Source organism: Suncus etruscus, chromosome 12 (assembly GCF_024139225.1).
Source record: "Suncus etruscus isolate mSunEtr1 chromosome 12, mSunEtr1.pri.cur, whole genome shotgun sequence".
NCBI lineage: Eukaryota > Metazoa > Chordata > Mammalia > Eulipotyphla > Soricidae > Suncus > Suncus etruscus.
This window is the reverse complement of record NC_064859.1, coordinates 12,316,469-12,329,746: the sequence shown is the minus strand read 5'-3', so window position 1 is coordinate 12,329,746 and position 13,278 is coordinate 12,316,469. Positions and strand designations below refer to the sequence as shown.

Sequence of the window (13,278 nt, the reverse complement as noted above, 5' to 3'; positions counted from 1 at the left end):
CTGATTGAGTGGCAAGTTTGTCATATTCAGCATGATTGGAAACAAAGCCCATGCCCATTGCCCATGGGCTATGAGGAAAACCAAAACCCGAGCACTGCTGCCATCTTCTGGAGAAATGCAGCCTTGCAACACCTAAACGGGGGATTCTTCCTGTTTAGTCAGTCACTAGGACCCCAAGTCTTACTGTACCTTTACAAATTGGTCTCTTCGTGTCCATTCTCCTAGTACCATCTTAGCCTAAACCCCAAGTTTTTCTTGTTTTAAACTGTTTTTTTTTTTTTGATCAGTTGCTCTCTTTAGTCACTTGTTTTTCTTTTCTTTTTTCTTTTTTTTCAGGAAGCATCAACTTTATTTATGCCCTATTCACCACATGTGTGTGGCCTATCTCATAACCTTTCAAGCATTCAGCCATTCTTAGCTAGCCCTGCGTCTTAACTCCTTTCAGCCATCTTCCTTTGACCTCCATGCTGGTCAAAGACCAAAAAAGGCAAAGACCCAGCCTAAAGCCCAAAGGGCAAAGACCTAGTCACTTGTTTTTCAATATGTATCCCTTGTTTTATATTTCCACCTCTTTTTTTTTTTTTTTTTTTTTTGGTTTTTGGGCCACACCCAGCCTTGCTCAGGGGTTACTCCTGGCTGTCTGCTCAGAAATAGCTCCTGGCAGGCACGGGGGACCATATGGGACGCTGGGATTCGAACCAACCACCTTAGGTCCTGGATCGGCTGCTTGCAAGGCAAACGCCGCTGTGCTATCTCTCCGGTCCCTCCACCTTATTTTAATAGTTTTCTACACTTTGCTGGTCTGTTTATCCAGTTCTTCCTTGCACCCAACAGAAGCTTATTACATATGAGAATAAACCAGAAAAAAAAAACAACAAAAAAACAGCTAGCTCTGCTCAGTGGAATCCTGGCTCTGTGCTTAGGGACCCTATGTGGTCCAGGGCATTGGGACCAGGGACTATAATCAAGACAAAGCACTTTCCCTCTGGTATTACCTCTCTCCAGCCTCTGATAGCTGATTTGAAACAGGTCTTAGTACCATTTGCTCATTTGCCTCATTGGGAGGCAGCATCTGCAGAAATGCTTCCTAACTTTCTCCTCTGTAATAACAAATGTGTATTAAGAAACATGCAAAGCTCTGCAAAAGAATAAAGAGAATGACAAAGTTCTCATTACTGTGAGGGAAAAATACAATATGGATTGGGAAAAGGCCAATAAGGGTTTGTGAGGTAGACTGAACTGGGAGTTCTCTAGGGCAATAATAATTCAATAGGCTGGACTTCCATTTCCTAATTTGCCCCTAAAGAAAGTAAGGGGTTTTGGAGAAAATGGCCAATCCCAGAACTGTGTTTGAGCAAGCAGCAGGGAAGAAACATTGTAAAGTAACCTGGAATTTTTTTTTTTTTATTTTCAGAAATTAAGGGAATTCTCAAGGAACAATGTCAAAAAGAATTAGCCCGAAAAATTTCTCAGGAAATAAAACAAACAAAAATGCCAGAGCAATAGCACAGGAAATAGGGTGTTTGCCTTGCATACAGCCAACCTGGGTTCAATCCCCAGCATCACATGTGGTCCTGTGAGCCTGCCTGGAATAACCTGAGTGTTTTTGGGTATAACCTAAACCCCTCAAAAAAGTTTCCCAATAAAATATTCTGGGGGGGGTCTGACTTATAAAACGAATAAGCACAGACTTTTAAATAAAACAGGAATCCATGAGTTCATACTAACATGCAAAAAAGAAAGTTTTTACTGACAAAGAATGCCAATAAATAAAAAGAGAAAGAAAGAACTGGAAACCACCAGCTGGCAGGCATCAGAATAGCAAATAATTCAGCCAAGAAATATCACTGGATGTCTTGTGTGTGAAAGTTTGCTGAAAAAACAAGTTAAGAGTCAAAGAATCTTTTCACCATTGCAATGCTTAATAGGACAAGGAAAGAAAAGAGACTTTTCTAGGGTGAGTAGAGTCAGAAACAGAATGATTCTCACAGGGGACATAGTGGAACTGTCAAAGGAAAATAAATGGCCCATGGAAGAAGTAGAGAATTAGTGTGTAGAACCTTGTACATACTTTTAAAGTGTGCAAGCACACACTTTGCACACATAATTCTTATATCCTTATTTGCTGTCCATCTAGTCATTAGTGAACATAAGGTCCCATCAGTATCTGCCTATATGCATAAATTGATATAGTTTGAGTTATTTGTTTTGGGGTCACAACTAGCAGTTTTTTTTTTTTTTTTTTTTTTTGGTTTTTGGGCCACACCTGGCCTTGCTCAGGGGTTACTCCTGGCTGTCTGCTCAAAAATAGCTCCTGGCAGGCACGGGGGACCATATGGGACACCGGGATTCGAACCAACCACCTTTGGTCCAGGGACGGCTGCTTGCAAGGCAAACGCCGCTGTGCTATCTCTCCGGGCCCCGCAACTAGCAGTTTTTAAGGGTTACTCCTGGCAGGGCTCTGGAGATCAAATCTGATGTTCTGCTGACTAAACATGTGTTTTCTTCCCAGTCCCATTCCCAAATTCCAAAAAAATTGTTATTTTATTACTTTTACATTTATTTTGATAAAAGCTAAGATTGGCTTTAGTTCTGTCATGTTTAGTATATATTGTTTTTATGGCTTCTTGTATTTAAGCTCATGTTTGTCTGGGGAGTCAACAGCTGTGAATCCTAGTCAATACCTGTAGAATGTATGTTTCCCCAAGTTGAATAACCCAACTTTTTGTGGATCTGGGCCACTCTTTATCTAGGTCCTTTATAAGTCTATTCAATTATTTATTTTGAGGGGAGGAGGGTTCGTGGGCTACATCCTGCAGTGCTCAGGGTTTATTCCTTGGTTCTGTGCTCAAGGAAGTCCACAGGTAGTACACAGTGGATCATATGCAGTGATGGGGACTGAGCTAGGGTCAGCCACATGCAAGGTAAGCTCCTTAACCTCTTTACTATCTTTCAGACCCCTTACGTTGATATTAATTAAAAAAAAATACCCCAAATTGATTAAAGCATGAAAAAATGCTTCCTGCTCTTAGAGCAATTGCTATTTATTATATTTCACATCATCTTTGTGATCTTTCTGTAATAAAGTATCTGAAAAAAAATCTTACATAGAAACAGTTAAAATGTTCTATAATAATTTTAGGACAATGGGGCCAGAGAGGTGGTGCTAGAGGTAAGGTGTCTGCCTTGCAAGCGCTAGCCAAGGAAGGACCGTGGTTCGATCCCCCGGCGTCCCATATGGTCCCCCCAAGCCAGGGATGATTTCTGAGTGCTTAGCCAGGAGTAACCCCTGAGCATCAAATGGGTATGGCCCGAAAAACCAAAAAAAGAATTTAGGACAAATAAAAATACAGAATAAATACTAAGCATACTATATTATCTATTTTAATATAGTGTATATATGTTAATATGGCACTGGCAATATGGAATACTTTTTGGGTTTTCCAAAATGGGTTTTAGAAGCCTATGTTCTAAATCTCTAAAGGCAAGAAAGGAAAAACTGTTGAAACATTAGAGTAGACTTAGTAATTTATATTATATTTATATATTTAAAAAGAGTCAAAATATTTGTTTTACTCTTTATTTATTTTGTAAGGGAAGGGGAGCAGAAGAGGGTAAAATATTTGATTCTGCTTAAAGAGCTTTTCCAAAAAAAAGTTATCCACTGGCTTTTAGAAGAAATTTTCAAAGTCAATTGATATAACGTGTGTTGGAGAACCATTCGGCAATAACAGACTCCAATATTTACCCTGTAAAGCTACAACTAATCAAACTATTGCTGATTCTAAAGGTAACACAGGTAAAAGGAATAAGGAAGATTTGTAAACCTGGATGGCAAATTTTAAGCAAAAGTTCAATACTATTCTTACTTTTGTAATTTCTATAAATAAAAAAGAACTACATGAATAACCTAAGCGAAAGTGCATCTAGAAAGAACTATTAACAGCTTTTTTTTTTTTGCTAAATTTGCCATTTCTCCCAGTTTAAAAAAAATGCATCTAGGTGAAAATTTTAGGCAGATGACTTGTCCTGTTACTATTCCCAACTTCTTCAGAGTAAGTGAATGAACAAACCAGTTAAGTACCCTGAGAAAATGTAATTGTCATAAAGCATGTTGTTTTGTAAGTGGAGCATCTCAGTTATTTTTGACATTTTGAGGCAGGAAATAATACAGAAAGCCAGAAAGTATATACAGAATAATACACAAATGCGTTCAATACTAGACGGATGTTTGCTTGTAGTTTTTGGTATCCAAAACCTTTTTTCCACACATTGCACAGATGCCTACAACAAAAGAAAAGGCAAGTGATGATCAAATCCATACAGATCAATCGCATCAGTCAAATTATTGAATATCAGTGATTTGTTTACTTTAAGCCACTCCTGAAATATAATATAACACTATATCTATATTTTGGTTTTCGGGTCACACCTGGTAGTGCTCAGGGGTTACTCCTGGCTCTGCATTCAGAAATGACTCCTGGCAGGCTTGGGGACCATATGGAATGCTGAGATTCGAACCACTGTCCTTCTGCATGCAAGGCACATGCCCTACCACCATGCTATCTCTCTGGCCCCAACAATATTTTAAAAAGAGCAAAAGAGAAAAAATTTTTTCTTTGTTTTTTTTGGGCCACACCCAGTGGTACTCAGGGGTTTCTCCTGGCTCTGTACTTAGAAATCACTCCTGGCAGGCTCAGGGGACTATATGGGATGCTGGGGATCGAACCTGGATCTGTTCCGTGTCAGCAGCTTGCAAGGCAAAATACTCTACCACTGTGCTATTGCTCTGGCCTTGAGAGAAAAAAATTTTTTTTTTTTGTTTTTGGGCCACACCCGGTAACGCTCAGGGGTTACTCCTGGCTATGTGCTCAGAAGTTGCTCCTGGCTTGGGGGACCATATGGGACACCGGAGGATCGAACCGTGGTCCGTCCAAGGCTAGCGCAGGCAAGGCAGGCACCTTACCTTTAGCGCCACCGCCCGGCCGAGAAAAGTATTTTTAACAAGGAACAAATTCCAAGTTGGACAGAACCTTAGGTTATAAAGAAAACCCACACCTGACTAGGAGAAATTATGAGATGCGAACTCTAAGTTAATAACTCTAAATTATTCAAGGCAGTGCCAAATGTGGCTGATTTGACCTGAGTAGAAACATGGCACGAGACTTACCCTTCTTATATGCACAGCCCTGGCAGTAATGAGAGCCAGGCTGGTGAACTGAACTTTTACAAATTCTGCAGGTGGAGAACTTGTTCTTTCCATATGGATCGAACCTAGAATATTTTTTACAGGAGAAACAAATGGTCATGACTAATGAATAGATCCAGGCACCCATTCCTTCTATCAGACTTAATAGGTGAGGGGCATGGTCCTCCTTTAAAAAAGGTCCCCCAGAAATGACTGCACACCTCAGCCCCTTCTAAGGTAAGCTGTTTTCGGGGTCAGTTTAAAGTAATTGCAAACCTGCTTATTACACACATACAGACACACAGACACACACACACACACGTATGCAGACAAACACACGCATCATAGTCACAAAATTGATTGAACTATTCACACACACACACACAGAAGTCATAGTCAGAAAACTGACTGAGATAGCATGGAGGTAGGGCATTTGCCTTGAATGCAGAAGGACCGTGGTTCAAATCCTGGCATCCCATACTCATAGGTTCCCCCGAGCGTGCCAGGAGCAATTTCTGAGCTTAGAGCCAGGACTAACCCCTGAACGCTGCAGAGTGTGACCCAAAAACAAAACAAAAATGAAAACTGATTGAACTATTCTTTTCTCAGGTTACTCAGACAGTGGTCTTATCTCAGCATTGATGGCTGACTGAGGTGTGGATGATGTATCTTTTTTTATTTTTATTGTTTTGGTGTCACACCCAGTGGTGCTAAGGGGTTCCTCCTGGCTCTGTGCTCAGAAGTTGCTCCTGGCAGGCTTGGGGGACTATATGGGATGCCAGGATTCGAATCGGGGTCTGTCCTGTGTTGGCCACGTGCAAGCACCACTGTGTTATCACTCCGGCCCTGATGATGTATCTTTTAACTGTGAGATTCAAAACCATGCACTTTGCAAAGAGAATTTAGCCTCCTCCAAAGTAGTAATTACTTTTAAATGACAATGGAAGAAGTTTGGGTGTTACAAGTAACCAGAGCTATTGAAAACGGTGCAATCTAAAAAGAATAATGTTCAATAAAAATAGAATGGGCCTAGGGGCTGGAGCGATGTCACAGCAGGGAGGATGTTTGCTTTGTATGCAGCTAGCCTGGGTTCAATCCCAGGCATCTCATATGGTCCCCGTAGCACCACCAGGGGTAATTTCTGGATGCAGAGCCAGGAGTAACCCGAGTATCACTTGGTGTGCCCAAACAAAACAAAACAAAAAGAATGATCCTAAAGGTTTCATTGGTAAGTCAGTCAACAAGACCTAGTGCGAACACAAGGGAATGCTGCATGCAAGTTCTCTGCAGCAGGTCTCATGTCAAGGAGCATGGGGGTTCATGGGGCTCTCTGGGAACCTACCTTGCCTTTTTTGAAGTCAAAGCTTTATTCTCGTTCAGCTTTCTTCCACCACTTTCTGTTTTGAAACATACATATTTTAGGGAGTGTCTTAAAGGGCCTATATCTATACATTTATGTATCACACGTACATATAATGAATGAATAGTCTAAAGGTTCATTTGTGGGCCTTCAAACTTAAGCTTAAAGGAAAAATTTCAAAATTTCAAAACCTTCATTTAATGGCCAGGTTCTTAAAGGTATTGCTGAAGAGAATTTAGCAGCCTAACATCTACAAAAAATGAATCTTTGTTGTACTCATATTCAAAGTCCTTACTTCCTGCAATTAACTTCTTTTTTATAAAATCCGGGAACAAAAATCTAGCAGCCTGCACCACCTAGACCCTTGGCTCACTTCCTGTGGAGGTCTCTGCTTTACGCTCTGACCCTGGGCCTGCCCCTCAGGTTCATTTCCTGTGAGGGCCTTTGCCCTTCACCCCCAGTCCAGTGAGGCAGCCCCGAAGAAGTCCCACAACACGCTGGCACTGCAATAGCACAAAACAGTGTACAGTTAGTGTAGGAATTCACCTGTATTAAGGGACAATGACAAAAGTCTTAATTGACCCAAGCACTCAAAATGGTTCAAATCTTCCAGATTCAGATTCATAGTGAAAACAATTAGGCTGTTGTCTAAACTAAAGAAAACAATAGAAAGGTTCCATAAAGTATAAAAAAAAACTTCAGTCAGAAATCACCAATCTGAAGGGTATAGAACTAACATCAAATAAACAAAAGCAAAAGAGAATATGGCAAGAGCAAGGGCCAGAGCAGATAGGGCACTTTCCTTGCATGTGGCAGACCTGGGTTTGATTTCTGACATCCCATCTATTGCCCCGCACCCTGCCAGGAGTGACTCCTGAGAGCAGAGCCAGGAGTAAATCCTGAGCATTGCCAGATATGGCCCAGAACTAGAGGGAATAGGAAGCAAAATGACAGAAGAAGGGGAACAAATAGTAGATTTAGTAGTTAGAAGATGAGATGTTAGTGTTTATAGATGAGATGCACCATCTAAAGAAAACAAAAGGAGGGAAAAAAATAAAACATGAATATAGTATCAAAGATCTATGGGGCACCCTAACAAGAAATAGAAGTCAGATTTAGGGACCCAGAAGAAGAGGACAGAATGGATCAGAAGTTCTGGTGAATAGAAAAATTATATCCTACGACTTTCCTAATTTGTAGCAGATGAACAGACTTTCAACTTTAGGAAGCTCAGAATTCCAGTTAGAACTATTCCAAACAAAATATCAAGACATGTGGCAATATCCTACGACTTTCCTAATTTGTAGCAGATGAACAGACTTTCAACTTTAGGAAGCTCAGAATTCCAGTTAGAACTATTCCAAACAAAATATCAAGACATGTGGCACAGACAAAGGCAAGAAACTGTCTTAAAAGTGGCAAGAAGAGGGCCTGAAGAGATAGCACAGTGGCGTTTGCCTTGCAAGCAGTCGATCCAGGACTAAAGGTGGTTGGTTCGAATCCTGGTGTCCCATATGGTCCCCGGTGCCTGCCAGGAGCTATTTCTGAGCAGACAGCCAGGAGTAACTCCTGAGCATTGCCGGGTGTGGCCCAAAAACCAAAAACCAAAAAAAAAAAAAAAAAAAGTGGCAAGAACAAACCCAAAACTATAAAGGAACCCCATAAAAAAATCACACAAAATCTTCCAGTTTTTCAGAAATGGAAACATACCCGTGGTATTGCGAGCACCATCCTTCCATGTATCCGGGGTAATGACTGTGCCAAGTTTCTTCTCACCTGTTATCCAGAAAGTAAAGACAAACCAATCACATGATGTCTAAAGTCACAACTGGGTCAATACTAAATGAGAAGAAAATCTAATTGGGATTGTGGCTAGTGGGCCAAGATTGTATTTTGAGCAATAGAAAACTGACTCCGAGCAGAATCTCTACGGTAAGAGCAAGGATAACTGATTTGAAGTAACATCTATGTGTGATCTGTGATAACTTCTAACATACATGCACTTTTTTTGTTTTTTTTTTTTTGTTTTTTTTTTTTTTTGGGGGGGTCACAACTAGCAGTGATCAGGGGTTATTCCTGGCTCTCTGCTCAGAAACACTCCTGGCAGCCTCGGGGGATCATATGGGATGCCAGGATTCGAACCACCCGTCCTTCTACATGCAAGGCAAATGCCCTACCTCCATACTATCTCTCCGGCCCCAACATAAATGCACATTTTATTTTAGTTTTTGTGAAGTAAACTGATCCAGGAGGGATGGTGGTTCGAATCCCAGCATCCCATATGGTTCCCCTGCCTGCAGGAGTGATTCTGAGCAGAGAGCCAGGAGTAACCCCTGAGCGGTGCTGGATGTGACCCCAAAACAAAAAACAAACAAACAACAAAAACAAATGAAACTCATTAAAAAAGATGTGAGGGGAAAGAAAAAGAGAAGTGTGTGTTCGAGAGAGGGCACATCATCAGAGGTCTTATTTCTCCAGAGTGGGAATGAGCAAAGAAACATATGCACAAAGAAGCAAGATACATATGTACATTTTATTTTATTTATTTATTTATTTATTTATTTATTTATTTATTTATTTATTTATTTTTTGGTTTTTGGGCCACACCCGGCAATGCTCAGGAGTTACTCCTGGCTGTCTGCTCAGAAATAGCTCCTGGCAGGCACGGGGGACCATATGGGACACCGGGATTCGAACCAACCACCTTTGGTCCTGGATCGGCTGCTTGCAAGGCAAACGCCGCTGTGCTATCTCTCCGGGCCCACATGTACATTTTAAACAAAGCTAACAAAACTCTTCACTTAGCTATTAAGGTCTCTGCTGTATAAGCCTCTGTAAAAATACAAAGAAAGACAAATACATCAGATAAAAGTCCTAGATTTCAAGGAACTTATACATTTCATGGGTAAACACTGGAAGTTATAGGAACAAGATGTTGTACAGAAACATGTTATTTATGCATATTGTTTGTAATTAGTCTATTTTTCATCCAATTCTAGGAAAGCGCTCAAGAAGTCCCCAATGCCCTGACTATATTTTGAAGAATCATTCAACTGAAATAGATGCTTGAATTTATTAACCTCCATGACAAAGACAATAGAGGTTAGTTGTGTGGCAGTCACACTGTGAAGAAAGGATAAAGGGAAACTGGAGAGTCCATATTCTGAAAGGATGCATGTGCCCCTCATATAACCCTAACTGGTGTCTGACTCAGGTCATTCCAAGCTGGATTTAATTAGGTCCTTAACTAGATCAAACTGAATAAATTATTCTACTCTGTAAACACCTGCTGTGCTAACTCTTAGCCATATTCTGACATAATGATGAAGAGGAAGGCAAGGTCCTGCTCTTGCACTTCATAGGAATATAATTCTCATTCCATGAATAAAATGGAATGGTGAAAACGCAAGGCGGAAATGTAGAATCCAGGTTTCAGTAGTTTTATAAGAACTGATCAAAAATTCCAGTGTATATATGAGGGAATAAAACCAAAGGTCTGAGGGCTGGAGAGATAGCACAATGGTAGGGCATTTGCCTTGCAAGCAGCTGATCCAGGAGGGACGGTGGTTCGAATCCCAGCATCCCATATGGTCTCCCTGCCTGCACGAGTGATTTACGAGCATAGAGCCAGGAGTAACCCCTGAGTGGCGCCGGATGTGACCCAAAAACAAAAAACAAACAAACAACAAAAACAAAAACTTGGGCTCGGCCAGATACTTAGAATTTTGATGGACCTTGAGAAATGAACTCTCTCCATTTCTCTGGAGGGACAAAATCTTTTGCGATCTTTAAGAGCTCTACTCCGGGGCCGGGCGGTGGCGCTGGAGGTAAGGTGCCTGCCTTGCCTGCGCTAGCCTAGGACGGACCGCGGTTCGATCCCCCGGCGTCCCATATGGTCCCCATATGTTGCCAGGAGCAACTTCTGAGCGCATAGCCAGGAGTAACCCCTGAGCGTCACAGGGTGTGGCCCAAAAACCAAAAAAAAAAAAAAAAAAAAAAAAGAGCTCTACTCCATAAACCAAGCAGACCCTGGCAGAAAATCCCGTCCTTTAGAGTCAAAAAGCATAGAACAAACACATGACCCGCAGGCTGATTTTATATTTTTCAGAACAGCACTACTTAGGAAAACCCTGGGCTTGTGACATTTAAACTTGCCCCATCCAGCCACTTTAAAAATCCTTTTCATTATTGTGCTAATGTATAAGGAGCGACTTTACACTAATCAGGTAAATTTAGCTTACTCTGAAGCTGTCTTGGCAAACTTAGCCCACCAGTGTGAAGTTAGAATTCTTCAGGGTGATGCCAGATTCCATTAGAAATGTATCTATATCCTGCTTGGGCAGAGAGGCCACAATCTTAATAAATCTTGGTGTGCCGGATTCCTGCTGTGTGCTCTGGCAAATGGCAGGAATTGTGACTCTTCTCTGCAGTGTCCTGGACCTTGAACCACCCCACCCAGACCGATCGTTCCCAGAGGGCACTTCTTTAAAGGTGAGCTGTCTCTGTCCACGAAGGGTGGAGTCAGGGGAGCTTGGCTGCTCAGCTTTGTGGCCACACACATCTCCTAGCCAATGAATCCCAGCACAGCATGTAGAAAACACCACACTACAAGTATGACAATGGGGAAACAAAGCAGGCCAACACCATGCATAGAGAATGAAGATGGCAGCTCTGATGACCCAAAAAGTGCCAACCACCTATTTAGCCTCTCAGACAAGGAATTTAGAGAAGAAATATGAGGATGTTCATAGAACTCAAAGAAAGTATAGGTTGAGCTAAACAAACCACAAATAAGAATAAAGAGGATATGAAAATAGAAATCAGAAAACTCAAAACTGAAATAACAGGATTGAAAAACGTGGTAGGCTGATGAAACCTCACTGGAAAGCCTTTCCAACAAAGTAACAGCAGCTGAGGACCGAATCAGTGAGCTGGAAGATGAGATGCATAACAACTCCATACAACAGAAGAGATTGGAAAAGTGCTTAAGGCTCTTGCTTTAAGAGCAAATTATTAGTCAATGGAAAAAAATTCTCAAAGAATGTGAACAGTCAAAAATAGAAGTCTTTGATAAACTCAACAGAAAACCTAGGACCTAGGTGCAGGTGAACAGATGGACATTCATTCCTGTACTGTGATTGGGGGGGGGGGGACTCAGCACGAAAGAGGGTTGCCCAACTAGCATCAAAGGAGTTTTTATTTGTTTTTTGTTTTTTTGACTACACCCGGCACTGCTCAGGGGTTACTCCCGGCTGTCTGCTCAGAAATAGCTCCTGGCAGGCTCAGGGGGTCATATGGGACACCGGGATTCGAACCAACCACCTTTGGTCCTGGATCGGCTGCTTGCAAGGCAAACACCGCTGTGCTATCTCTCCGGGCCCTTTTATTTGGTTTTTTTTTTTTTTTTTTTGGTTTTTGGGTCACACCTGGCAGTGCTCAGGGGTTATTCCTGGCTCCAGGCTCAGAAATTGCTCCTGGCAGGCACAGGGGACCATATGGGGCGCCGGGATTTGAACCGATGACCTCCTGCATGAAAGGCAAACGCCTTACCTCCATGCTATCTCTCCGGCCCCTTTTATTTGGTTTTTTAATGATCGTTGGCACATCCTATGCAATAGACCTAAACTGATTATGGTTACAGACAAAATCATGATGGAAATGCTTTTCCCATCATTATATTATCACGGGAGGGGGAATATGTGTATCATCCATGATCATGTATCATCAATCAATAAACCATTCTATATCCTCCAGAAAAAAAACAAAACAAAAAAAATCCATTTTTATCATCCATCATCACGTGGATTATTTTTTTTTATTATTTTACCATTCGTTATCTGTGAATCACCAACGTGACCACACCCATGTGTCATCAAACAAATAAACCACTTCATAGCCTCAAATAAATAAAATAAAATAACGCAGCAAGAACTAAGAACCAAGTGCATCTGCTAGTTGTTGAGACTGACAACTAGCAAAAGCCAGAAAGAAAGTTAATAACTAAGATAATAAATGTGTGCTATATTAAGGTGAAAAGATGGTTCTTAATGTATTACGGAGCAACAGGGAAATGATAAAACGCACTGGTTAGTATTAGAAAGCCTATATTGGTGTTAGAATGGCCTTATAGAAAGTATTTATCATAGTGATGAATACATAGTATAACATAATAATATTATAATAAATAATAATAATAAAACCAGATATTAAAATAGTATAACACTATAAAACCATATATAAACAAATAAATAAAATGAAGTAAAAATAAAATAAATAATAAAAACCTTGCTCATACTGAGGATCTGCAAGACCAGATTTTGGCAAAAGACCAGATTTTAAGGCAAAAATCTGATTAAAGGCCAGAAAATAGAGCAAGAAGGTGCCCAAGGGGAGGCAAGGCAAAACAGTGGCCCTGGGAGTCAGGAGTGACAGGACTGGGGCAGGGCCAGGGCCAGGTTGGGCAGGCAGCAGGGCAGGCTGGGGGTTCCCAGTTGGAGTCCCGCTGGGGGTTCAAGAGGAGCCTCGCCGAGATCCCGAGGTCCCGGGGTCCCGGGCGCCCCCACCGACCCAGACTCACACTTCTCACAAACCATCGTCCCGTCCAGAGGCCGACTCGGCCGGGGGATACCTGCGCCTCGACCGCCACTTCCGCGTACGACGTCATTTCCGGCCCGGGCCCACCCCGCCCACCTTTCTTCCTAGGCACGTGACCATAAGGGTGGGGCTACCT

At 41.7% G+C, this 13,278-nt stretch overlaps 1 protein-coding gene across 1 annotated transcript; it reads right to left on the bottom strand.

Annotated features, from left to right (window-relative positions):
- Positions 1 to 3,566: 3,566 nt before the first annotated feature.
- CRIPT (CXXC repeat containing interactor of PDZ3 domain) lies at positions 3,567 to 13,212 on the bottom strand. Its single transcript, XM_049784384.1, has 5 exons — positions 13,126 to 13,212; positions 8,259 to 8,324; positions 6,531 to 6,585; positions 5,171 to 5,274; positions 3,567 to 4,284 (listed from the first exon to the last, which is right to left on the bottom strand). The coding sequence occupies exons 1-5, from the start codon at positions 13,139 to 13,141 to the stop codon at positions 4,220 to 4,222; spliced, it is 306 nt and encodes a 101-aa protein (XP_049640341.1). The 5' UTR covers positions 13,142 to 13,212; the 3' UTR covers positions 3,567 to 4,219.
- Between the last annotated feature and the right edge of the window lie 66 nt (positions 13,213 to 13,278).